General features: G+C 31.8%; 3 protein-coding genes across 3 annotated transcripts; all 3 read right to left on the reverse strand.

Annotated features, from left to right (window-relative positions):
* Window positions 1-488: 488 nt before the first annotated feature.
* LOC11417352 (cellulose synthase-like protein H1) lies at window positions 489-6,090 on the reverse strand. Its single transcript, XM_024776640.2, has 9 exons — window positions 5,756-6,090; window positions 5,057-5,384; window positions 4,496-4,615; window positions 3,618-3,734; window positions 3,110-3,322; window positions 2,844-2,985; window positions 2,019-2,182; window positions 1,470-1,820; window positions 489-1,053 (listed from the first exon to the last, which is right to left on the reverse strand). The coding sequence occupies exons 1-9, from the start codon at window positions 6,010-6,012 to the stop codon at window positions 532-534; spliced, it is 2,214 nt and encodes a 737-aa protein (XP_024632408.1). The 5' UTR covers window positions 6,013-6,090; the 3' UTR covers window positions 489-531.
* A 4,386-nt stretch (window positions 6,091-10,476) lies between these two features.
* Window positions 10,477-14,567, reverse strand: LOC11417353 (cellulose synthase-like protein H1). The gene is made up of 9 exons (XM_003596898.4): window positions 14,198-14,567; window positions 13,663-13,990; window positions 13,441-13,566; window positions 13,152-13,268; window positions 12,849-13,061; window positions 12,641-12,758; window positions 12,288-12,472; window positions 11,656-12,006; window positions 10,477-11,122 (listed from the first exon to the last, which is right to left on the reverse strand). The coding sequence occupies exons 1-9, from the start codon at window positions 14,461-14,463 to the stop codon at window positions 10,574-10,576; spliced, it is 2,253 nt and encodes a 750-aa protein (XP_003596946.2). The 5' UTR covers window positions 14,464-14,567; the 3' UTR covers window positions 10,477-10,573.
* A 5,327-nt stretch (window positions 14,568-19,894) lies between these two features.
* Window positions 19,895-24,278, reverse strand: LOC11414970 (cellulose synthase-like protein H1). The gene is made up of 9 exons (XM_003596900.4): window positions 23,903-24,278; window positions 23,003-23,324; window positions 22,780-22,905; window positions 22,410-22,517; window positions 22,107-22,319; window positions 21,897-22,014; window positions 21,379-21,563; window positions 20,912-21,262; window positions 19,895-20,489 (listed from the first exon to the last, which is right to left on the reverse strand). Exons 1-9 carry the CDS (start codon window positions 24,151-24,153, stop codon window positions 19,941-19,943), a joined length of 2,223 nt encoding a protein of 740 aa, XP_003596948.2. The 5' UTR covers window positions 24,154-24,278; the 3' UTR covers window positions 19,895-19,940.
* Window positions 24,279-27,445: the final 3,167 nt, after the last annotated feature.

Below are 27,445 nucleotides of genomic sequence, written 5' to 3' on the forward strand. Positions count from 1 at the left end.
AATCCTCATTTTACTACGCAAAACAAGATTAGAAGTGTATTTAAGATTTTAAAATGAATATTTCCTCACTAACATTTTAAATAACTTCACTGAAACTATCATGCAATGCAACAACCCATAACGCAATCCATTTTTTTCCTGTTAATCTCTCCGTTCCCATTCCTGAATTACAATCTTCTTAGACTCGAGCACAACCACGTTAACATGTCGCTGTTTTTTCAATGCTTTAGCTTCTCGTACCTTTAGATCTTCTAAGAATAACTCTACAAAATTCTTTTCTGTTTCTCTATTCAGCTCTGGATTTGTGCTTTCCACAATCTAAATTAACAATTCATTCAAGCAGATAAAGAAACAGTAGTTGTAACGTTTATATAACTAATGAGAAAAACAATTAACCAATGTAAGTAATCAATATAGTTAACTTTTACATGTAACCGTTTTTTTTTTTTTTTTTTTTTATAATAACTTCATGCAGAGAAACAATGATATAGTACAATACTGAATACATTCAAGACAAATAATTGAATATGATCAATATGTAATGGTAAGTTTACATGAATACACAAAAAGGAAAGCCAACATCACTGACTTGAATATTATAGATAAAGGAATCCCATGCTTTCCGGTCCCAAACAACCCTTTAAAAAATGGCAAATAACATGCAACCAAGTAAGCACTACAAAACACTTCTCCAGGCCCATATCCAAGCCCACTTCCAACACGTGTGGCCCATCCAAATAAGCTAGTAGCCAATGCTGTGAGTTGAACAAACAATATTGTTGTACTAGGTAGAAATATTGGAGACTCATTGAAACTAAACCTACCATTATTAGATGATTGGTCTATTTTCTGTGTTATTTCAAAGACAGGTTCAGATATTCGTAATAACTTAAGTAAAATGGCTAAAAATCCGAAAAACCAAGCACTCATTGTTGTAATTCTCATCATCTTCTGATTGTTCCACCATGTTCTAATTGACAATCCTGTTTTTAAGCTCTCTGATATAGTAGATATATTGTATGTCACAAACAAAGCAGCATGTATCCATAGTTTCTGTAAAATTCATCATTTATACAACCGTTAGTGAAAAGAGCAGTAAATTAGTTATTTAATATAAGAAAATATACAATGTTTTTTAGTGATATAATAAAAAAAGATGATACACTAGCTATATGAAATAATAATAATAAAAAATGCAGAGAAGAATTGATCAAGTAAATATTATGTTGCTAAATCTTGTTCCATACAAGCACATTTTGGTTCAACATTATACAAGCACTTCTTGTATTCGTTTTTTTTCATTACTTTCTTCTTGATATTTTAGTTAGCAAACTAGAATAGTGTAGTATGTAATTATAATCTTGGGTTCAAATGCATGTAATATCTTAATGATAAATAGTTATGTTCAGTTTGAATTTGTTATGAGTTCAAAATAGAGTTGGTAACATGTATTTATGTTTTGTACTCACCTCAGGCAAAAAGTTGGAGTTAGTGAGAATGCAATAGGCAGGTAGAGCAGCATAACAGATTTCAGGGACCGATCTTAATGCCCAACTTAAGATCCAAAAATACCCAAGAGCCTCTCTAAATTGGAGCTTACCATAGAGAAAGCCCAAAAATGGATTGTGCTTGCTGAGTAGAATATCAAACAACCCTGAGGCCCATCTTTTCTGTTGGATCATACTTACTATGTTATCTTGAGGTGAGCAACCCATAAAGGCCAATGGATCTGGTGAACACATTTCAGATCTCCATCCTCTTGTATGAATGTCCAACCCAGTAAGTACATCCTCTGACGTTGATCCATATATCCAACCCACCTAATATTTTCAAAAAAGACTAGAAGATTATATATTTTTACCTAAGTTAATGCATATTATTACATAAAAAAGTTAATCCATAGTATGAGCATTTTAGATCATCTTATGAAAAGCTTACAAACGTCCATGAATTTTGAGAGATTATATTGAAGAAATTAAATAAGACGTGCCTTTGGATATATTGTCTATGTTGCTTACCTGTTTGCCCCAGGCAGTGCCGTATTCATATGTGCAACTAGCAACTTTTTTTGCAGTCTCAAGAGTGTTACAGAGGTTATCAATACGAGTAAATGTTTTCCCTTCTAAAGCATGAGTAGCTGATTCAATAAATCTCTTTGAAGTTCCAAATACCACTTCCATCTCTAAAAAATTCAACAAAAGAAAATGCATCAAGTAATTAAGTTGATTATTTTGTCTAAACCTTCAATTTTTAAAGGACAAATGTTTTTACTATACAATCTTGTCATGAGGTAAATAAAGTGTGTTCATATATTATTTCAACTAAGAATCAAATTTAGGATTTCTCAAATAATTTGACGCTATCTAAAGCAGATTAACCATTTGTATCCAACCACTTGGTTGATAAAATTGTAATTTAGATGTTTGCAGTTATAATTTCTTGATTTGTTTTTATATAAAATTATTATGCAAAGATATCACATGATAAAAATAACATCCCAACTATGCTGATATCACAAAACTATCACCTATCATTTACATGATTCTAATAAAATTATTAAAAAAGATAAATAAACAAAGAAAAATGTAATTTATTTTCTTGAAATTAAAAATTCCTAATATTTTCAAACTAAATTTTAACCATATGTAGTACTTTTTTTTTATATGGAATCATATGGAGTACTTAGAAATAACAAGTTTCAAAATCATCTCTATTATAGTAATTTTTTCTTTTCAAATGCGTGCAGCCGCGCGCACACACATATGAAAAAAAAACAATAAAGATAACAAAGAATGATTGTAGAATAATAAATAATAAATATACATGTAGTTAATATAAATTACCGTTGACAACATCATCACCCTTCTTTCTATTTTGAATGTCGTCATGATCAGGAGAAAGGCCATAAATTACTTTTCTTCTATGGAAGCAATTTGTTCCTGCGTATAGCATCCCTTGAAGTCCTCCAAATCCTCCCCCCAAGTACTATATTGGACAAAATAATTAAAAAAGTTATTCCCAAAAAAAGTTTCTTTATAGACTAACATGTACACTTTATTAATGTTTTCAACTTCATGCAAATGTTTCCAAACAAGAAAATTTCACTCACCACAAACAATGCCACAAGCTGATTTCCAAAAGGATCGTCTTTTAGACCATCATAGAATTGTTGGGGACATTGAACAAATGCAACTTCCTTTTCCCCTTTTGAATCTAACAAAATGCACAAGGCGTGTAGAGCAATCTTAGGATTGTTCACGTGCATGTCACAATCTAAGTTCAATATGAAAGGAGCATTTGTCATCATTCCAGAGACTCTTGTCTGTTCATTATACAAATGATAGAAATTTCAGATTAAAAAATTAAAAGCATTAGTTTTATTCTCTTTTAATCACAAGAGACATACTTAGAAGTTGGATGTTCATATGTGATATTTCAATATGAATTTAAATAATTATATATGGTTGATTACGATTTATTGACAATGTGCTTTTTGTAGTGACAATATAAGAAAATTATTGTCCAATATCACATTTTTTTCATTGTTAAATATTTCATAACACACTTATATTGACACAATTGCATTCAAGGAATTGAAAACAAAACAAAAAACTTACTAGCACATTCATAGCACCAGCCTTGTATTGATGCGGATGATCTAACTTTTTCTCTCTAGATATGTAGATTATGTGAGGCAAAGCATCTAGAAGATTTTCCTTATTCTCCCATATCACCTACCAACACAAAGAAAACAATTATGTTATGATGCATGCATCATTTACATATTTTGGCCGCAAGGAAGTTGTATTTTTAAGATTAGAGAAAATCACAAAATTTATCCATGGAAAATTATCTTGTTCTTCTCAAAGATGTCATGATTAGCTTATGAAATACTTTTTTGTTTCCTTTTTTTAAAACATCATTTCTAAAATTGAATCTTTATTTAAATAATTTTTTGGGGTGATCCATTGGGTTAGATGATATCAGGTGTGTCTTACATTCATTGAAAATATTTAAAATTTAGTGTTTGGTTGGTTGGATATTAGTTGTGTCATGCAAAATAGTTTGATGGAACATGCTCAATCATCTTTGTAGTCTATGTTTAAATCATAAGTATATTGTAAAATGTTATATTTAGTTTGTATATATTGTGTTTGAACTATTTGGAAAGCTCCGAATGAAAGATTTTTCAACAAAAGAAGCTTGTTATGGAATAATTCTGGTATTAAATCTAAAAATAATTGTCATGACAGTGGCTTAAGATAAATATCAAATAATTCAAGGTTGATTTACATCAATAGTAGATAAATCATATTATGTGCTTGACATGAAAGTTGTGCTTTATTAAAATTGGTAGTAGGGTTTGTTTTGAGGTGGAGTTAGTTTGTTCTTTGGTTTGTAATTTACTAGTTTTTATCTTTCACACATCTGCCTTGAATACTTTTTATTAATATTTTTTCTTCTTATTAAATAAAAAACTTTACTTGATATGTACCTTGATTATGGTTGAATGATTTTTATGATTTGTGCTTGAGAAAATAGCGAACTCTCCTACAAGAGGAAGTGGATTTTGTGATGCATTCTCAATTTTACTTTTGAGGTACCCGTATTCCTCCTGCAAATAAAGACAACAAAAATTTCATGAGATGGTAATAAAAATTTCATCTACTCGACTCTTGTAAAATTTGTTCATCAGAATAGTGTTAAAAGAGTTCGTAAAACAGGTGTCCCTTAAAAAAAAAAGAATGAGTTTGATTTCTAAAGTCTATCTATTAGAAAGATAGCACAATCCCATATAAAAAAACATAGGTTTCCTTGTTGACGAGATGATTAGTTCCATAGCAGGTTCAAATATTTTTAGTCGTGAGGTACGTTGAAACGCCTAATGTGTCACATATTATGATTAGTCAGAAGAAAAAAACTTCATGAACGCAATAAAAATGTACCCCTTTAAATAAAACAAGTTTTAAAACAAAAATTTCAGATATGAATATTATCCTAATGAATTCACCTCTCAACAAAATCAAATTTAAAAAATCATATGCTAGCAAATTACCTTCATTCTTAACCATTCTTGATAAAATTCTGGCGACTCTTCTATGTTGCTTACAGCATTCTCATCACAAAAGTACCTAAAAGGTGCTCTAACTTGCACATTGTATTTCTTACAAAAAGGTACCCAAAGCTTAGCAAATTTAGAGGCTTCCACAAGGGCATAAAAGGTAAGAGGTGAACATCCATCATCAGAAACATAGCATGCTAGCTTGTTTGCTGGATAATCAAGTGCCAACAATGACAACACTGTATTCACTGTGATTATTGGTGGTTCTAGCCCTGGATCTGCCGTTGTCACAAACAAGTCCAATGCTGGTAGTTCATGTTCCCTATAATGAAAAAAAATTGTAAGCACCACAATTAATAATTAAATAATAAATAATACTAGGACTCTTGATTTAATAATTAATTAGACATTAGAAACAAAGATTAGAAAGAAATTACTGAAAGCATAACAACATGAAAATTGCTCTTCTCCCTTTTAAAATTGCTCATTTCCTTGACTAAGGAGTTAACTTACGCTGGACACTTTTCAGCAGTAGTTAACTCACATTGACACTTTTTAAATCGGGTCAACCATTTTTAAAAGTGTCAACGTGTGTTAACTACCGCTGAAAAATGCCGAACGTGAGTTAACTTCTGCTGCGTCAAGATAATGAACAATTTTGAAAGGGAGAAAAGTAATTTTCTAACAATATACCTAAGCAAGAGACGGTCTAGGTGGGTTATGGTATATGCAGGAGTCCATTTGGTGCTCATGGTGACAACCCAAATGAAGGTGAACCATGACTCACAAAGAAATGCAACAAGCCAAGGGAAGGGATAATTGTTGATATATAATATACGGTAACCGAGAAGCAAGAGAAGGAAGAGCAAAGTGAAGGAATCCATCACTCTTGAAAATGTGTATTTCAACAAAAATTTATCATAGAGAGGGAGAGGGTTTTGATTGGCCATGTTGAACTCAAACAGAGAAAACAAAACAGAGCCTTCTTTATTGGTTGCAACTCAGAGCCGGACATACATTTATAATAAAACCTACTCACTCGTCCCTTGGTTTTAAAACAATATTGTTTTTAAAATAACTGTTGCATTTTCCTTTTTAATATAATATTAATTATTTTTTTCTATTTATAACTCTAATTAATATTACTTTCATCACTTTCAGTTCATAATATTTCACTTTACATTTATGATAATGGATAATACACCAATACACACATAAAACTATTTTTCTTTGGTAAATGTTAACTTGTGCCCTTAAGACATAAGTTAAGTAATCAAATGTAGAAGTTTTTATTTGGAAATTGTGTATTCAATGTCTTAAAAATCTCAAAAGATATAATTTTAATATAAAACTTATTTTTTATTTCCATTTTAAACTCCTAAGGGCACAAGTTAACATGACTCTTTTTCTTTTTCTTTCACTTATATATTTGTCTTAATATGTATGAAATGAACAAATGACTTACTTAGATGCAGCAAGTAATTCTTATTAGATGAGAATTTCTACTCATAGCCATACATTTATAATAAGACCAACCTCTTATTAGATGAGAATTTCTATGGTACATGTGCAAAAGTAACATATTCGAAAGCGATAGTCTTTGGATTTTTTAAAAGAGTTATTAAATACCATCTACATATTTTAATAATTAAATATTATTCACAAAATTTTATAGCAAAACGTTAGGGTCTCTTTCGTAGGTTGGAGGGGGTAACTAAAAGAAATCGAAGATTGGCATACAAAGGGTTAAACATTACTAAAAGACAGAAACTTTTTTTGTAGTTTAAATAAATTAATAGATTTGATTTTTTTTAAAAATCATATAGACAAAAGAATCATTTTGGCACGGAGTATAAAAAATAAATAAGAAACCATGTGAGTACTGAGTGATGATGGAGCTAAGGCATTATGTGTAATTTGGATGGATGCTTCGTTTGTGGTTTCTGGTCTAGTTTGGGATGGTGTACACAATTGTTTTTACTTAGCTTTCGATAAATCTTAGAGAGGTTGAAGGACAAAGGCTCCATGATTATTATTGAAATTGAATTTAATCTCTCTCTATACTCCATTTTACTCTTGCATACTAGATAAAACCTTATTTCTCTTTTAGCTTAGTGTTGTAGCATTCCTAGAGGCTTTTAGTTTTTTCTTTCATTTCGAAAAAAGAAAGAGATATTTCAAATACTCAATGTTTGAAAACAAAGCCATTATAAATAATTTTATTTAAAAGCACTATAATGGCTATTTCGTTTTATGCATAATTTTGAAACAAGCTTACACAAACATTGAAACATAACTAAAACTTTTTATGGTTGAAGATCATGTGAGTGTGAGAGGTACACACTTCAACATTAGTTCATCACGACACTACACTAGCACATTCGTACAAAACAAATCTGACGTAATTAAATGTGCATGCTTCCGCCAAAAGAAAACGTGCATGATTTGGCATTTGGTAACATAATTGAGGTGACAATTGAGTAAATGCTGCTCTCACACTGGACCATATCTAATTAAGGTCCATTAATATATATGACAGATGACGTTATTGACATTATGGTGCAATTGTTTGTGGTATATATACTATGTATATCCTTCAAAGATTCTTTAGTGGAAAATTTCGTAGAACATCCACAAATAGAAATCCCAACTTTCAGGTAAGCAAGAAAAGACAGTCGAACACTACTTTATGATATTTATGTTAACCCGACTTTAATTAGGATCACTCATTTTAAGTGATATTTTTGTTAACGGCACTTTAATTGAACCATTAGTAGGGGTGCAAGGTATTTCATGTTAGGTTTTTTTATGGAATTAATCATTTAGTCGACAATATAACATTCAATTTTTTTTTTTATTATTTTTTACTTAGGGTTAGGATGCCTCCTAATCGAGCAACTACCAAAATCGAACTCGAATTTTCCTCCTTAAGAATTGTGTTATCAAACTCTCATTTCTTATAATATTTTAATGATCATATATATACTAAACATTCAATTGCCAATCACTAAAAATTTCATGTCAATATATTTTAACAATGATTTATTTGCTAAATTATTTGTTAAGTCTATATAGAAAAGATAGATAGCTTCTACAAATCGCATCTCTCTATGATCCTTCCAAGTTAGAAAAAATATGAGAAATTAATGTCTAACATCTAGCCGGTTGAAATATATAAAAGGATAGGGTTGTGAGCATGCGTCTGGGTTGCGTGTGTATGAGCAGTGTTCAGTTAGGTTAAATTCGATGTTGTTAGTTGATGTTATAGGGATAGCAGCCCCAGAGTCATCTGTGTTTAATTTTCTCCTTTCTCGGGCTTAGGCCCCTTTGTTTTAAAAAAAAAAAAGGATAGGTTTTAAAGATTGAGATTTGAAGGTTAAGAAAACATGTGAAAAAACAATAGAGAGGATCCATTTTCACACTCTGTAACTAGTAGCGGAGATAGGAATAATTTTATGGATGTGTCAATTTGTTTAATGTATAAAAATATATTTTATCATTATATTTTATTATTAGTTAATTCAAGTGATTATTAACTTGTTGTTTGCTGAACATAATTTAAACAAGTGTTTTAAGAATATTTTAAGATAAATATTATATTTTTTATACTATGTTACGCATATATTACGAAGATAAGGATTGTTTTTAATAGAAAAAGAAATTGTGCTTTAATCACAAAAAATATATGAGAGATATAATATTAGATATATAATAATTAAAAGCAAACATAATCTAACTAATGATTGTTGCTTTAGCGGCTAGGAAATCTTTGTGAATCTTGGTTTGACTCCCCTTGATAATTATATTGAATAACTTTATTTAAAATTCATTAGAAATTAAAAACAGTACGTGCCATGCAAGATTCAAACTTTGGACGAGGCATGGCATCTTTCAAATTAACCGCTAGGACACACTATACAATATTCATTTGTAAGCGTAACATATAATATACAATATTAGATATATAATAATTAAAAGCAACCATAACCTAACTAAAGGTTGCTGCTTTAGCGGCTAAGAAATCTTTGTGAATCTCGGTTGATTTGACTCTCTTTGATGATTTTATTGAATATTTTTTTTAAATGCATTAGAAATTAAAAACAGTGTCATGCAAGATTCAAACTTGGGACACAGGACATACATGACATCTTTCAAATTAACCGTTAGGATACATACTATACAATCTTCATTTGTAAGTGAAATTCAATTTTGATAAGTTTAGTTTATCCTAATCTTGCTTTTTCCAAAAAAAAAAAAAATTTGTGCGAAATAAAATTATTTTAACAAATTTGCATTGCTTATACACTCCCCAATTATATTATAAACATTGGAAAAAAAAAAAAAATGCACCAACGGTGCAACCCGTGTTCGCACGGGTACAACACTAGCACCTGGTAGAAATGATTTTTTAAGGATATGGGTGGACCTTGGCCCACCTATGCCCATGAGGGTTTCACCTCAGACTCTTTTTACCATAATTTTAAACCGGTTCAAGTCACATAATGGATCGGTCGTGCATTTAAACCGGTGTGGCTCGGCCAAATCCGGTGACTTGACCGGTTTGGTGAACCGGATCGGGTCAATGCAACAGTTTGATTTTAAAAAAAAAAAAAAACTGGAAAATGGAAGAAAGTGAGACGGTGTGCAGTGCAACAGTAGATCTGAAGAAGGGAAGAGACAAAGAAGCAGCTGTATGAACTTGTTTGATAACTTCAGAAATTTAATGGAATGAACTCAATCCAAAATATTAAAGAGGTGGTGAGATGGGTTAGAAATTTAATAAAGAAACTTAAAAAATGAGTATCAAGCACGTGAGATATGAGAAGGGAGGAACAAAGAGACGGCGGCACAACACTACATGTATGGTTTTCTCACTTGTTTTGCCGTTTTTTACATTTTAGAAGATCTAGTCCTCTCCTTTGTTGTTTTCGGGTCAGCATAGTCCATGAGTTAAAAGCCCATTGCTTTTACTAGTCCAGTGCACATGTATCTTCCTTTTCTTTGTATAATAATAATATTCACGTTGCACTAATATAATAATAATAATAATATTCCTTCAAAAACTTGTAAAAAAAAATTCTTCAAAAACATAATAATAATAATAATTATTATTATTATAACAAAATAATAATAATAAAACATTACCGAGTTATCTTAACGAGTCATCCGATTTAATCTGATTCAGTCATGCAGTTCAACCAGTGATTCAGTGGTTCGACCAATGAACCAGTGACCCGATGACCTTACCGAGTCGATGACCGGTCCGGTTTTTAAAACTATGCTTTTTACTCATCTCCAAGAGGGGTATTTAAGTGTTTAAGAACAAATATGAAAACTTGTAAAGTATTTAAATTTTAAATGGTTTATGTAAGTTTCTATAGCTAGATAAGGTGTTACACATTTTGAGATGGGTATTTTGAGTAATAGTAAATAAAAAGTACATAAGGTTCTGAGAAAAATTTGAACAAACTGTACATAGAACTCCATTAAATCTCAAGACTAATACTACTATCAACTTACAACAGCAATTCTACTGAAGTGCACAAAAATAAATGTAAGAAGTGCTGACTTGAAAATGGTAGATAATGGAATCCCATATTTACCCCTAGCAAACAACCCTTTCAAAAATGGCCAATAACATACTACTAGATACACACTACACATTAACTCACCTAGTCCACATCCATTCCCACTATGAACTACTAATTGCACCCCCAAAATCTTAACAACAAGTGCTGTCAACTGCACAAGCAAAATGGTTGTGCCAACCACAAAAGCTGGGGACTCATCAAATGTAAACCTACCAGCATTTGCATCATCTCCAATAACACCAGAAGTTGGACTTTCCTTTTGTGTTACTTCAAAGATTGTATCAGATATCCCTAAGAGCTTAAGCATGGCACTCAAAAATCCAATAAACCATACACTTGTTGATCTCATTGTAATCATTCTCTGATTGTTCCACCAAAATCTTAATGATAATCCTTTTGACAGATACTCTTGTAGTGTATGTATAGTATAGATCACAAAAAGAGTTAAAGGAATCCATAGGCCAAGCCCCTGGAATAAGATAGTGAAAAGGTGAACAAAAAAGTAGTATATTAAACTAAAAATTAATGAAACCTTATACAATATATATAGTACTAACATTTAAGAGTTTAACACTGTACAACACAGTTTTACACTTGCGTCCAATTATATCTCACAACACTAACACTTATACTATCTTCTAAAACATCTTCAGAGATATACACATAGTTGTTTTTTACACTCATTGCATCATCATTAAACTTAGTTTGGATAAACAACTTAATTAATCGTTTATATCCAAATGCTTATCATATGAATACTTATGTATAAACTATTTCTATAAAAAAAGATAAAATAAAGTCAAACGATTTTCATAAGATATTATGGAGAGCTTATAGAAATAAGTTGAAAACAATTTATAAACATGTCTTAAGCTGTTTCCATAATCTCTAACAAATAGTCTCACAAGTATGTATGCCAGTAGATAAGCTCCAATAGACTAATCGAAAAAACCCTCAATATTTAATTCAACTTGCTATAGAAATTTAATGCGAAAATCGAACCTTAGGAAAGATACTGGTGTTGGTGATTATGCAATATGCAACTAGGGCTGCATAAGAAACTTCAAAGACCGAACGCAAACCCCAATTGGTAAGCCAACAATAAGATAAGCCTGCCCTGAATTGGATTTTACCAAAGAGGGTACACATAACAGGAGAATGCTTGCTAAAGAAGACAACAGTGAGGCCTGAAGACCATCTCTTTTGTTGGATCATTGTAGTAAGTAATCCTCCGGGAGCGCAGCCCATGAAGGCGGTTGGCTCCGGTGTACAACATTCTGATCTCCAACCTTTTCTTTGCATATTCAATCCAGTTGGTACATCTTCTGATATTGATCCATATAACCAGCACATCTGATGTTTCCAAAATCCTTAAAGTTAATTAACAAAGTTTGAAAGAGATGCAGCGACAATATAAAATAGTTTTACACCAACATCTAAAGAGAGTTCATGATATGACCACACAAGCCAACTGTATGACCGCAATTTAAAATTAACTGCAGAATGTTTGATTCTCATTGGACGTCAGCATAAAACTAGTTTACATTGACAATGCATGTCTCCTTTTCTCATTAACAAAATATAAATTTTGCAAATAGTTTGTGAAAAATAAATTTCTTATGTAACTTAATTACCTGTTTACCCCAGCTAGTGCCATATTCATATCCACAATCAGATACTTGGATTGCTTTATCAAGAAGATTGGAAGGACTAATACCATCAATTGAATTACCACTCCCTTCAAAAGCATGTGTTACTGATTTGACAAACTCTTTTGAGCTTCCAAATTGTTGTATTAACATCTTTTCTGTTATTTTTCCTAATAAAGATACAAAATAGTGAGTTTTTTAGTATCATATAGGAATCAAATATAATTTTACTTTGACAATACTGTCCATATATATAACAGTATATACGGACAGTATATACTGTTATATATACGCTAAATGAAATGATAAAAATGAAGATATGCAAATGAATAAGTGACCTTTTCTTCCATATTGAATTTCATCAGGATAAAGACCATATATAGCATTTCTTCTATGAAAGGTGTTTGTTCCTCCATAGAAAGGTCCTTGAAGTCCTCCCATGCCCTTTATTATGTACTGCATAAAGCGAAAAAAAACATAAAAAAACTTATAAACACTAAATTGTAAGAGGTAAAGTAAGAGATGCGTTTGAAGATGTGAAGAAACCTCAAATGAAGCCACCCATTGATTTCCAAATGGGTCATCTTTTATTCCATCATAAAATTGTTGGAAACATTGAACAAAAGCAACATCTTTTCCATTTTTAGAATCCATCAAAATGCACATAGCATGTTGAATAATCTTGGGATTGTTCACAACCATGTCACAGTCCACGTTCAACATAAAAGGCGCATTGGTCATCAATCCTGAAACTCTTGTCTGCAAATTTCAATTAAGAAAGATAAGAATGGTTCCCAAAAAACTAAGCATTAGATTATCAGAACACTAAATTTTAGTCAGAAAAATTACCAACACATTCATAGCTCCTGCTTTGTAATTGTGTTCATACTTTGGCCTCTTCTCTCTAGATATGTAGATTAAGTGAGGCAATCCATCAGAAAGACTATCATAGTTCTCCAATATAACCTGCCAACGCGTAATGTTAGTCTTTTTGGTTTGTTCGATTTCAAGCATGAGTACTTGGTCCTACATCGACTAGGAATGAACGAACTTAGATATGTCTAGAAATTTTGGTGAAAAAACAAAGATTACATGTACTATATAGATGCATGAATATTTTTTACTATTTATTTGTTACCTTAACTATACTTGGATGATTTCTTTTTTCTGTATTCAGGAACACTGCATATTCTCCCTCAAATTGGAATGAAGTTGAATTTCGTGTCACATCTTCAATTTTGTGGCTAAGATTGTCATACATATCCTGCAACAAACACAAAAGACAAACCATTTTGCAGTTCACTATCTTTATGTCATAACATGTATATCAACAATTGAAGGGTAATATTATACTACTTACCTTCATTTTTAACCATTCTTGTTTGAATTCAGCTGAATCATCATCACTATTGGTAACTTGAGAGAAATATCTAAAAGGTGCTCTAACTTGTATATTATACTTCTTACAGAAAGGTACCCAAAACTTGGCAAATTTAGAAGCTTCCAAAAGACCATAGAAGGTAAAAACAGAACAGCCATCATCAGAAACATAACAAGCTAGCTTATTAGCTGGATAATCAAGAGCCAATAGAGACAAAACAGTGTTCAATGTGATGATTGGTGGTTCAAGTACAGGATCTGCTGTTGTCACAAACAAATCCACACATGGAAGCTCATTCTCAGGTAATCTAAAAAAAAAATTGAAAAAAGAATTAGCAATACAAAATCGGTGCATGACTTCATGGAAATGTTGTTAACAGCGACCGGCATAAACTGCAACATCAAGATTAATTTTGATATCAATCTTGATGAGTTGCATCGATTACATACACACAGTAAAGACAGTAACTTATAAGAATATCAAATATCGTGACGCGAGAGTTTATATTGCATACCGTTGAAGGAGACGGTTTGGATATGTTTTGGTAACAGCAGGACTCCATTTGGTGTTGAGAAGAATAATCCAAGTATATGTGAACCAAGATTCACATGAGAATGCAAGAAACCATGGAATTGTGAAGGTTTTGTTGCTGATGATGAAGAAAATACGGTAACAAAGAAGAGAAAATAAAAGGAGTAGAATCAAGAGGTCTATTGCTCTTTGAAGTGTGCGTTTAATCCATATTTTTTCGTAAAGAAGGAGATTTTCTTGGTTGACCATTCTGCAAATGGTAGAAAGCAAAGAAGAATAAGAGCAAGATTATTATATTTGAGATTCTTTGGAGAACAGAGAAGTGTGCTACTGCTATATATGCTACTATCTTAATTATAGGGTAAGATTATATTTTAATGGGAAATGTTAAACTAGTATCTTGAAAGTTAGTCTAATCGTGCATTGGTAATGAAAAAGTTTGACATTTTTAAAAAGAGAAACGATATTTGTATCATATTTTTCGACAATTTTCATAATAATTTTCTCTTTTATATTTACACCATATTTTTATTTTCTCTCTTTATTACTTTGATTTTTGTGTATATCTCACTTTCTTTGTAAGTTTATGGTTGTACCAAAAGTTGTTATAAAATTGGTTGTTCAAATAACACAACTCTTTTAAAAATATTTCCTCCGTCTTTATATATAAGCACCTATTTGAGTAAAAATTTGTCTATAAATATAAACCCCTTTTTCAAATTACTAGATACATTTATTATTTTTTCTTAAACATATCCCTTATTAGCTAGATACATTTGACAAAATGAAAGGTTGCATGTGATGACAAGTAGTAAGGTGCATGGTGTACACATGGTGTAGTGTATGAGCAACACATGTTGTGGTGCATGCATTGGAAGGGACACTTGGTGTTTTGCATGAAAGACAAATGACAAGTGTTTTCATGCATGTAAGACAACTTTGTCTTGCTTCTCCTATAAATAGGACCATGAGCAAGCATTCACAACACACCGCAAGAGAAAAACAACAAAAAGCAAGAGAGAAAGAGAGCCTTGCTCAAGAGAAAAGTGATCCTCATAGAGAGTTTTCTTGTGAGAGAAATAGTGAGCCAATTTGTGAGAGTGTTTCTTATAAATTGAGAGTCAGATTGTAATGAGATCCACCTAAGAGTGAAGTTGTTGTATTCTCATTATCGTTATAGTGAAAGTTTAAGAGGCCCAAGGGTCCCGTGGTTTCTCCTTTCTCACATTGAGAAGGTTTTCCTCGCTAAAAATCTATGTGTCTTTACGCAAAGATTTCAGGTTTTCGCTAGTGCCTATTTTGAGTTCACGGAGGAGAGAAATTATGCAAGTGGTTGACGGCGACATGTATTTTAAAATAGGCTTAATACATCATACGGTCGTAAAGAAATGATTAAAGTGAAAATTTACGACCGTGTTGTAAATTTTCTTCATTTGATCATACTGTGTTGTATTTTCTTCATTTGATTCCTTAATTTATTTAGAGGACCAAAGTGAAAAAATAAATAAATTAAGGAATCAAATGATGTATTAATCCTTTAAAATAAAGGGAGTATTTTTTAAGTCCAAAAAAGAAATTTTATCTTAGAATTTGTGTATTAAACATATTGAACTTAAAAAATCAACTTTTCATACATTAAATTTAAATTTGTAAATTTTTTCCTTAGTAAGTGCCTTAAGTCTTAAGATACTTTTTAAGAAGTCCAAAAAGAAGAAATTTTATCTTGCGATTTGTGTATTCAACACATTGAAACTTAAAAAAAAACTTTTCATACTTTAAATTTGTAAATTATTTCCTTAGTAAGTGCCCTTAAGATACTTTTTAAGTCTAAAAAAGAAATTTTATATTGGAATTTGTGTATTCAACACAATGGAACTTAAGCAAACAACTTTTCACATATTCCCTCCGTTTCAAAATGAGTGTCGTTTAAGATTTTTACACACATATTAAGAAATACATTAATTAAAAGAAAGAGAGATGTTATTTTACCAAATTATCCTAATCAACTATTGGTTTGTTTTTCATTAAAGAAAAAATAATACTTTGAAAGTAGTGTATATAATATTAATTGAAGGGTATAATTGAAAAGAAAAAGTTATTGCATTGAAAACTGAAAGTGACATTCATTTTAAAACAATTTTTTGGGGTAAAATGATACTCATTTTAAAACAGATGGAGTATTAAATTTGTAAATTATTTCCTTAGCGAGTGCCCTTAAGATACTACATTTGTCCCTAACTATAAGACTCTTTTGTGTTTTTTCTTTGTTTATTTTTATAAGACCCCTTTCATATTTCAATATACATTAATCATTTCTTTACCACCATATCTCTATTTATGTTGCATATTTTTCTACAATATATAATAAATACTTTATGAAAACATCCACTAATTCTCTTTCATAAAAGGTAAACATGTAAAACAATAAAAATTGTCAACCAAATTAATTCTTAAATCAACTTTCTTAATTCCCGTGTTTTTCTTAAAATGACCCTATAATTAGGGACGAAGGTAATATTTTTTAAAAAATTTAAAGAAGAATTTTTTTTAAAATTTGTGTATTCAACACGTTGAAATTTAGAAAAAAACAATTTTTCATACATTAAATTTGTAAATTATTTTAGCATATGTTAGCATGACCCATATTTTAATCCATCAATCATTCCTTAGTACATTGGTATTAAAAGAAACTTTTCAAAAACAATTAAAATAAGAGTGATCTAGAGAAAACCTTAACACTCAAACGATAAATAAACCTTGGGTAAGCCACAACATCAAATAGCAAATTTTTATCCATTGTGCAGTTGTTCTCCTTATTGTATTTTATTTTTTGGGTAGAATATTGTATACCTTTTTTTTTTAGCAAACATCATGCTCATAAGATATTAATATCGACCGTACCGACTTAAATTTTTGTCTCTGGTTTTGTACCATATAGGCCTCTACAGATTGTATTCTCAAATGACCAATGTCCCAATAAGATAACATGTGAGAGAGCAGTACAGTCACAAGTATCTTGGATATAAACATGTATCTGCGATATGTAACTGCAGAGATTAATCTTTCAAACTATAAATAATCATAAACATTTGACACAAAATTTGTAGGTATAATTTTTTATTATTATTATTTTAAAAACATATTAATTTATTTTTCCTCTTTTCTATCTTTTGTCAAATGTGTGAGTATATTGGAATAAAGTGTCTAAATCACTTAAGAAAAATGCTAGAACACTTCCTTTTCAACGTCCTTTCTTAAGACCATGACTAGTATGCGGTTGTATATGTTGTTCAATTAGTGGTGATAAGGAGTTTGGACAATTATTGTTAATCGTGTCAAGCAAGTTGGCTTATGTTGGTTCTCAATCATCATTTGTACAATTATCAATCAATATATACTCTACGAAATATCTTTGCTCTAACGGCAATCAACATGAAATAAATTCTTTTTAAAGTCTAACTCAATTGGCGATGTCGATATTGTTAAGTTAAACACCTTTATTTGATTTGAAACTAGAAATATTACACTTGTGTGAGTTTGAAGTAGTCCAATTTTTTTTAATTGGACCATCACATTTTTTCCTTAAAAACCAATTAAAACAATGCATTTTTGGAAAAAAAATAAAGTTTTGAAAGGAATTTAATATTAGATTAAAAATCCCTTCCCCTAAAAAAAACAATAAGAATAGATTAAAAAAAATCAAGGGCCCAATTGAATGAGTTTTTATTTTTAGTTTTAAATTCTATTTTCAAAAACCATTTTAAAAAAGAAAACAAAAAAATAAAATTATTTGGTGTTCTCATGTTTTAAAACTGTTTTTCAGAAGAGAAAATGAAAAAGTTTGTTTGGTATATTTATTTTCAAAAATTATTTTGAAAACGTAAGAAAAGAAAACTTGTTTAGCATATATTTTATTTTAAATTTTAAAAAAGTTATTTGTCTCTATAAATAGACAATATCTGTGGTACATCTGAAACAAGAATCTTGAAATTATTAACATCCCATGTTCTCAAATCCTTCTCATTTTCCCATCCTTTTTATCTGATGTACATCTTTTTTCCTTTCAATTACATAGCTAATAATTTTATATCAATTCAATTAGACACTAAACATTGTAGAGAATCATCTTTATCACTAGTCATTCCAACTGACTTTTTTTTAAACAAAAAAGAGTAGTTAGCAAAGTGCTGTTCTACCAAAAATATATTATAACAAAAAGCAAAGAACAAAACAAAGGAGGGGGCTAGACCAAACCTCCTTAATGAGCAACAAACCTAAAGTTAGGCATCCCTAACTTGTTTTGAACAAAAAAAGAAGTTAGGCTGCTGGGAATTTGCATCAAAATTGATGGAAGATTACAAGATAAACTTAAATTAACCAAGTGATCTGTACATTGGTTTCCCTCCCTAAATATGTGTGAGATAATAAAATTCATATGAGCTTAGCCCACTTAACTTGGGAAAATGATGATTTTTTGAAAGCATACGCATCTTTCTGAGTTAGATCACCTTTGGGAGAGTGTTTCCAAACTAGTTTGTCTCTCTGATTACCAGAAGAAAGAGTAACTTGTGAAACAAGGAATCTCAAGTTGGGGAAGTATTGATTCAAATCTTCTGATATATTCCAAGTGTGATTAGTAATGTAGCTATCCAATTTCTTAGGTAACAATTGGACCAAATGATCATGCAAGTTGTAAGTTTGTGGAAGCACCTGTCTACACCAAGAGTCTGACCAGAAATTTATCTATTTTCCATCACCAACAATCCAAGAACAATTATCCTTGATAACATGAAATTCAGCCTTAACTCCACTCCAAATAGATGAGGAGATGTGATGAGTGATGCATCTGTGATCTCTAATAACTCTGCTTCCGATGAAAATTGCTTTTCTGACTTCCAGAAGTTCCTAATAACACATGGAAATATCTAAAATACCCTGAGCGGTAGTTAACTACCGCTGGTTTTTTTTTTTTTGTCATTTCCATATGTTATTAGGAACTTCTGAAAGTCAGAAAAGCAAGCGTCGCTTCTGATTATGTTTCCCCATTACTCATCTTATTGCAGTAAGTTCCAACACATCTTCAGGTTAATAGCCTCATAGTCATTCCAACTAACAGTGACTACAAAAGCACTTGTAATCGAAGAGAAATCAAATAAGTAATGCCATACTTCAAAATCAAAACACCTTTAAGTTTGTTGACTAACAAATGAGAACAAACAAGGAGGTACAAAAAAAAAAACCAATTCTGATCCACCAACACCCATTGCTATCCAAATAATTAATTAATTTCCATGTGGTCATTTTTCTTTTAGCATTTTAGCAGAATAAACGCAACAAGAATCAACCTTGCTCTATGATACAATGTTAACAAAAGAGAAAAGAGCTAGGGTTTTAATTAGAGGACTAAAGTTCAAGAATTACACAAGAGTATTTATACTAGATATTTGAAAAGACTAAACCACTCCTAGTCCAATTACAACCAAATGTCTATTACATATTGTCAAACACTTCGAATAAGCATAGATTAGCGATGCAATACTAAGGTGTTACACATTTAAATTCTATAGTTACTTACGGTGTTACACATTTTGTGTCGAGTAGTTTAGTTCATTTGAATTGTCACACTTATTTAAAGACGGATAGAGTAATATATAAAAAGTAAAGGAGTCAATGAGAAAAATGAGAACAAACTGTACATAGAAATCCATTAAATCTCAGGAGTAATATCAACTTATACAAGTAATTCTACAAAAGTGTACAAAAATTAAAGCAAAAAGTGCTGACTTGAAAATGGTAGATAAAGCAATCCCATATTTACCCCTAGCAAACAACCCTTTCAAAAATGGCCAGTAACATATCACTAGATATACACTACACATCAATTCACCTATTCCACACTCATTCCCACTATGATCTTCTAATTGCACCCCCAAAATCTTAATAACAAGTGCTGTCAACTGCACAAGCAAAATGGTTGTGCCAACCACAAATGCTGGGGACTCATCAAATGTGAACCTACCAGCATTTGCATCATCTTCAGCAGCACCAGAAGTTGGACTTTCCTTTTGTGTTACTTCAAAGATTGTATCAGATATCCCCATGAGCTTAAGCATGGCACTCAAAAATCCTATAAACCATACACTTGTTGATCTTATTGTAACCATTCTTTGATTGTTCCACCAATATCTTAACGAAAATCCTTTTAATTTATACTCTTGTAGAGTATGCATAGTATAGATCACAAAAAGTGTCAAAGGAATCCATAGCCCAGCTCCCTGGAATAAGACAGTGTGAAAAGGATAAAAAAGTAGTATATTAACCTCATAATCAATGAAATCTTTCGTCGAGAGTTTAACGACTATACACGACCAATAAGTTTTACACGTATATTAAATTATATATCACAATACTAACCTAACCGTTGTTATATTATTTCCAAAAACTGTTAAAATTAGTCGGAGATTGGTTATAATTAGTTGCAACTTGCAAGTTGGTTAAGCTTAGTTAGGATCACTAAATAAAATTGTATTCTACACTCACTGTAACCAGCTCGCAACTAACTAGGTACATTTAACAAACTCCAACTGATTTTATGATTAAATGCACGTGCAATATTTTTATACTGTCGGTGCATACAGTTGTTAAGCTCAATGTTTAATATAACCTTGGCAGTAGAAATTGAATGTGAATATCTAACCTCAGGAAAGATACTGGTATTGGTGATTATGCAATATGCAACTAGGGCTGCATAAGAAACTTCAAAGACCGAACGCAAACCCCAATTGGTTAGCCAACAATATGACAAGCCTGCCCTGAATTGGATTTTACCGAAGAGGGTACCCATAACAGGAGAATGCTTGCTAAAGAAGACAACAGTGAGGCCTGAAGACCATCTCTTTTGTTGGATCATTGTAGTGAGTAATCCTCCGGGAGCGCACCCTGTAAAGGCGGTTGGCTCGGGTGTACAACATTCTGATCTCCAACCTTTTCTCTGCATATTCAATCCAGTTGGTACATCTTCTGATATTGATCCATATAACCAGCCCATCTGAAGTTTCAAAACATAATCAAGTTTCATATGCATTTTTTTTTTTAAGTTTGTGTAATTGCATAGTCTAAGGCTTATTAACAAAATTTATATTTTGCAAATACTGAAAAATATACCTGTTTACCCCAACAAGTGCCATATTCATATTCACAATCAGATACTTTGATTGCTTCCTCAATAAAATTGGAAGGACTATTGCCATGGGTAGAATAATCATTCCCTTCCATAACTTGTGTTGCTGATTTCACAAACTTCTTTGAACTTCCAAATTGTTGTATTAGTATATTCTCAGCTAATTTTGCTAGTAAAGATACAAAATAGTGAGTTTTCTAGTATCATATAGTAATCAACTATTAATACTAATACTATCCTCATATAATAACTCAAGCATTTTGTAATTTAAGCAATTGATTGTGCTTAGGTAGTTAACGGGTTCTAGTTAAGGACAAATCATTCGAGAGAACACGAGTTTGACACCATATGTGACACCGCTCTATCTCTATCTCTCACTTACTTTTTCATCTTTCACAACTTACACAGATTACGCACCATATTTTTATCAATCGTGTTCATATCACATTCTGATAAAATAAAGATATACAATGAATAAGTGAATTTCTTGTGAGAGCAAGACCTTTATTTCCATGTTGTATTTCATTAGGATAAAAACCGTAAATAGCATATCTTCTGTGGAAGGTGTTTGATCCTCCATAGTATGGTCCTTGAAGTCCTGCCATGCCCCCTATCATGTACTGCAAAAAGCAATACATAATTTGTTCATAAACACAAATTTATAAGAGGTATGTAGTAAAGTGAGAGATGCATTTTATAGTTGAGATAAAACCTCAAATGCAGCCACCCATTGATTTCCAAAAGGGTCGTCTTTTATTCCATCGTAAAATTTTTGGAAACATTGAACAAAAGCAACATCTTTCCCACTCTTCGAATCCACCAAAATGCAAATAGCATGTTGCATAATCTTGGGATTGTTCACAACCATGTCACAGTCTACGTTCAACATAAAAGGAGCATTGGTCATCAATCCAGAGACTCTTGTCTGCAAATTCCAATTAAGAAAGACAAGAATGAGTCTCTGAAACATAAGAATTAGTATTTCGCAGAACTAAATATTGGTCAGCGAAATTACCAACACATTCATAGCTCCCGCTTTGTAATTGTGTTCATACTTTGGTCTCTTCTCTCTGGATATGTAGATTAAATGAGGCAATCCATCAGAAAGACCATCCAATATAACCTGTCAACGCATAATGTAAGTGTTTTTTGTTTTGTTTGAATTCAAGCGTGAGACAGTTAGTTTCATATCGACTAGGAATGAACTAATTGAGATGACATGAATACTCAAACATTTTAGAATGCAACAACCAGAAATACTTGCCAGAATTTAGGATGTGTGGAAATATTAAATTAAATTTTCTACAGGCTAAAATTTGTTTAATTGTAAAGCAAGGAAAACATGTACTCTATAGAAACATTTAATTTACTGCAATATTTATTACCTTAATTATACTTGGATGGTTTCTTTTTTCTGTATTTGAGAATACTGCAAATTCTCCCTCAAATTGGAATGAAGCTGAATTTCGTGTCACATCTTCAATTTTGTGGCTAAGATTGTCATACATATCCTGCAACAAACACAAAAGACAAACCATTTTGCAGTTCACTATCCTTATGTCATAACATGTATATCAACAATTGAAGGGGCAATATTATTTTACTTACCTTCATTTTTAACCATTCTTGTTTGAATTCAGCTGAATCATCATCACTATTGGTAACTTGAGAGAAATATCTAAAAGGTGCTCTAACTTGTACATTATACTTCTTACAGAAAGGAACCCAAAACTTAGCAAATTTAGAAGCTTCCAAAAGACCATAGAAGGTAAAAACAGAACAGCCATCATCAGAAACATAACAAGCTAGCTTATTAGCTGGATAATCAAGTGCCAATAGAGACAAAACAGTGTTCAATGTGATGATTGGTGGTTCAAGTACAGGATCTGCTGTTGTCACAAACAAATCCACACGTGGAAGCTCATGCACTCTATTAGGATAAAAAATAACAAAAAATCAGCACAAGACTTGAGAAACTAATTAGCAAGAGAAATGGTTTTTTGCAATCAAATTTAGACAACTTTTGCGAAAACTTTTTAAATGGTTAATGCAGATTAAACGGTGATTAATTACGTTCAATAGATAGTCAATGGATATGAAACTCATTAACCACCAATTTGGACATAGTTAACCATAATTTTCAGGTTTTCAACCAAATGTACGTAGTTAATCACGTCCAAATTAATGCATAATGAAGTCACTTTGATGATAAATAAGCTTTGATCATCATATATCTATTTATCATCTACGGAACGTAAGTAAAACGATGTCAAGAAAATTGTCTAGATTAAATTGTTTAAATAACACAATAGAATTGCAATACAAAATCAATGTCAATGTAATAAAAAAATGCTTAAACCGCGACATATAAACTGCGACATCAAGATTCTTGATGTCAATCTTGATGTCGCCACAACTATTGATTAAATCACATCAATCAATTACATACATTTGTTAGCAATTTATAATAATATCAAATATCGTGACGCGAGAGTTTATATTACATACCGTTGAAGGAGACGGTTTGGATATGTTTTGTTAACAGCAGGACTCCATTTGGTGTTGAGAAGAATAATCCAAGTATATGTGAACCAAGATTCACATGAGAATGCAAGAAACCATGGAATTGTGAAGGTGACGTTGATACGGTAACAAAGAAGAGAGAATAGGAGGAGTAAAATCAAGATATCTATTGCTCTTTGAAATGTTCGTTTGATCCATATTTTTTCATACAGAGGGAGATTTTCTTGGTTTGCCATTCTGCATATGATTGAAATTCTTCAGAATAATAGCATGTTCCAGGTTTATTATATTTGAGAATTTTTTAGATTTGGATTCTTCAGTGCTGCTGATTGATTGTTCCAAGAGAATGTGCTACTTTTAAGGGATATGTACAATTCTATTAAAAAGTACCTAGGAAAATATAATATTTTTTAATCATCAATTATTTGTCCTTTTTTGTCAAATAAACATCAATTATTTGTCCTCTTTTGTCCTTTTTTGTCAAATAAACATCAATCATTTTGTACAATTTCCATTTAACATATAAATCTCAAACCATTAGTTAAATTGTTTTTTCTCAATCATTTGTACAATTTCCATTCAATATATAAATCTCTAAGGCATATTTTTGCTCTAAAAGTAATTAGTATGTTTCGAAGAAAAAAAAAACAGTGTTGGAAGTTAAGCGTTTTAGAAGCAATTAATATCTCTAGATTATAGAATTGATTTTATCATATTTGGAAGACTTCGATAAGAATTGATTTTGATCGTAGAATTGATTTTACTTAAACTAAAATTTGTATCTTTTGACTTCAACACTTAATTTTTGTCTTAAATGTATTGGCAAATATACTTTTATGTTAACTTTTCTACGAGGAGAAAGTCATGGTAACTTTTTGGATTACATATAAGGTAGTGCCGATGTGCCGTAATAGTTGGTCATCACCATGGTCAATTTCACTTTTAACCAAAGATATAATAATTAAAAGTTTGGATGGCCAAGATATGAGAAGGGTGGCCTATAAAGGAGAAGAAGGGAAAAACACAGTGATATTTGTTCACTCAGTTCAATCGAAATTGAACTACGTCTTAAGGATTAGTTCGATTTTTCAGAATTTCTCTCAATGACCAAGGGAACACCAATTTATCACCAATGTCCTTTAATGTGTTTCCCAACTCTAGAATTTTCCCAAAAACTCAAACTTTTGACCCTAAAAGTTCCCTCTTTTGTAACCCTAAAATTTCCACCTTTTCACCTCTTATTAGAACTAAAAACCAACCCCTTCTATATATATAGGCATCACTCAACTCGTCTTGCACTCCAAACAACAACCTTGTGGACTAAAAGACTTGCCAAGCAAGTAGGTAAACAAGTGAAGCAACCACTTTACTTGTCTTGCCCTTCAAGAAATAATCTTGCGGCCTATATACCTTGTTAGGCAAGAAAACCACCTTATATTTATGCTTTCTTGAGAGAGAAAAAAAAAACAACGCCTTCAATTTTCTTGAGAAACTAGAAAGAAAAAAAATTCCACCAAGATTTAGAGTTAAACACAACAATTCTCCACCTTGACTCTAAATCAATGGTGATTCCACTTTAACCATCAACCACCTTGCTCCTTACCCTTGCATCCAACTATATTATGTAGTCTCCCACAAGCTTCCACCTTTACCTTTTCAAACATCGAAACGTCTTCTTCCTTCTTGAAGAACTTCCCTCAAACTACCTTAGGACTTTTAGGTAGCTCTACAAACTTTCACCATAACCTTTTCGGCCCTGGAGTGATCAAATTTCGTCCTCTTGAAGATTCTCTTGCCTCCAATTACCCTTGGTCTTTTAGGTAATCCCATAAGCCATTCCATACCTTCTTCAACCCCCAGACCGTGCCTCTCGATTCTCTTGAAGAATTCCTTGCTCTAAACTATAGCATAACACACAAGGACTCCATGGTTGTACTATTATGGTGCCCTCATTTGTCTATTCCTAGTTTCACTAGTGGAAGACTGCACCTCAAGCCGAGCTTTCTCCATCTGAACTCTCAAATGTGTATATCCATTATGCCTTTCACCTTATAACCTCTAAAGTTGATCATGAGTTTTATTACCTCCTCCTCACCAGACTGGCCTCAAGTATTCTTATCATCTCCTCTCCAAGTTGATGTTGACTTTTAACATCTCTCTAGACAATCATTTCTTCTACATGAAGGTCAACTTGAAAGTGTCATCATTTTCGATGTGAGATACCCCCCTTTCTTCCTTCTCCCAATAAGACACCCCATATCACCCACATCTTCTCTGAGACAACTTCAAATTGCATGAAGAAATCATTGGCCCCTACTCGGGACAATCTTTTTTACATCATTGTCTGATGTTATTTTGTAGGTTCCGAACACTGACCGTCGGAGTTGGCGCCTTGGTACAAATTGTGGTTATTCCGTCTGTAGTGTTTATCATATGCTCACTACAGATGACAGTCAGGTGTTGGACGCGGTTTCAAAATTGATTTGGCACATACATGTCCCGGTAAAGGTGTCTCTCCCTGCGTGGTGACTTTTCCGCAACTGATTACCCACCAAATCAAATCTTGTGGCTCGTGATATCATCTCTCAGGAGGCTCAGATGTGTGTGACTGGGTGCAGTGAGGTGGAAACGGCGCAACATTTGTTCGTTTCTTGTACCATTTTTCGTGATTTATGTTTCTTGTTCGTGATTGGATTGGGGTCTCTAGGGCTGATCCATTTGCTATAGCTGACCATTTTCATCATTTTACTTATCTGTCAGGCGGGTCGGTGACAAGACGTTCCTTTATGCAACTTTTGTGGCTATTATGCGTTTGGGTTCTGTGGTCCGAACGTAATAATAGATTGTTTAAAAATAAGGTGACAAATATTCATCAGTTGGTAGAAAAAGTAAAAATGCATTCGTACCGGTGGATGAAGGCGGCTAATGCGGTTTATGTGTTAGGGGTCCATGGTTGGCTAGCTTGCCCCTTTGATTGTCTGGGCATTTGATTTTTTTTGTTCTTGTTGTGTGTGGATAGTTTGTAAACTCTGATTGCATCTGAAGGCACACCTTGTGCTGAAAATGCGATCCCGTTGTTGTTAGTATATATAATTTCATTTTTGCCTCTTAAAGGATAAATTAAATTTTTCAAATAAGTAAAGAGATCAAAGTGATATATTTAAGCCAAAAATAATGAAAGGTAAAAAATCACAAATTTGGCTGCATAACAATGGAATTATTACGAGGATTCAAGTATTATTTGTTTCATATATATCATCAACGTAGTGAGCATTCAGATATCGTTGAAGGACAATTTATAAGTATTTCTACAAACACTCTTTAAATTTTAAGATTTGCCGTATCTTTTGCAAGCCATTAAAATCGAACTCACCTAAACAAGGAGATTATTTTACCGCAATATGACACAAAGAGTTAGACATTCTCCCAATTCCGCAAGGGAGTGTGACTCCATGTATAAACTAAATTTATATTTATAAAATAAAATAAAAACTGAAATTAATTTTTTATATAACTAAACTTATGATA

This window comes from Medicago truncatula, chromosome 2 (assembly GCF_003473485.1).
Source record: "Medicago truncatula cultivar Jemalong A17 chromosome 2, MtrunA17r5.0-ANR, whole genome shotgun sequence".
Classification (NCBI taxonomy): Eukaryota; Viridiplantae; Streptophyta; class Magnoliopsida; order Fabales; family Fabaceae; genus Medicago; species Medicago truncatula.

Coding starts and splice junctions, on each gene's coding strand:
- LOC11417353 (XM_003596898.4), bottom strand. CDS start 14,463: ATGGTCAACCAAGAAAATCTCCTTCTTTACGAAAAAATATGGATTAAA. Junction 13,062..13,151: donor CAGGAGCTATGAATGTGTTG/GTAATTTTTCTG, acceptor TGAAATTTGCAG/ACAAGAGTTTCAGGATTGAT. Junction 12,007..12,287: donor GCACTAGCTGGGGTAAACAG/GTAATTAAGTTA, acceptor TGGAAACATCAG/ATGTGCTGGTTATATGGATC.
- LOC11414970 (XM_003596900.4), bottom strand. CDS start 24,153: ATGGCAAACCAAGAAAATCTCCCTCTGTATGAAAAAATATGGATCAAA. Junction 22,906..23,002: donor AAGAATGGTTAAAAATGAAG/GTAAGTAAAATA, acceptor TGTTTGTTGCAG/GATATGTATGACAATCTTAG. Junction 21,263..21,378: donor GCACTTGTTGGGGTAAACAG/GTATATTTTTCA, acceptor TTGAAACTTCAG/ATGGGCTGGTTATATGGATC.
- LOC11417352 (XM_024776640.2), bottom strand. CDS start 6,012: ATGGCCAATCAAAACCCTCTCCCTCTCTATGATAAATTTTTGTTGAAA. Junction 5,385..5,755: donor CTAGACCGTCTCTTGCTTAG/GTATATTGTTAG, acceptor TTTTCATTATAG/GGAACATGAACTACCAGCAT. Junction 3,735..4,495: donor ATCATTCAACCATAATCAAG/GTACATATCAAG, acceptor TTGTGTTGGTAG/GTGATATGGGAGAATAAGGA.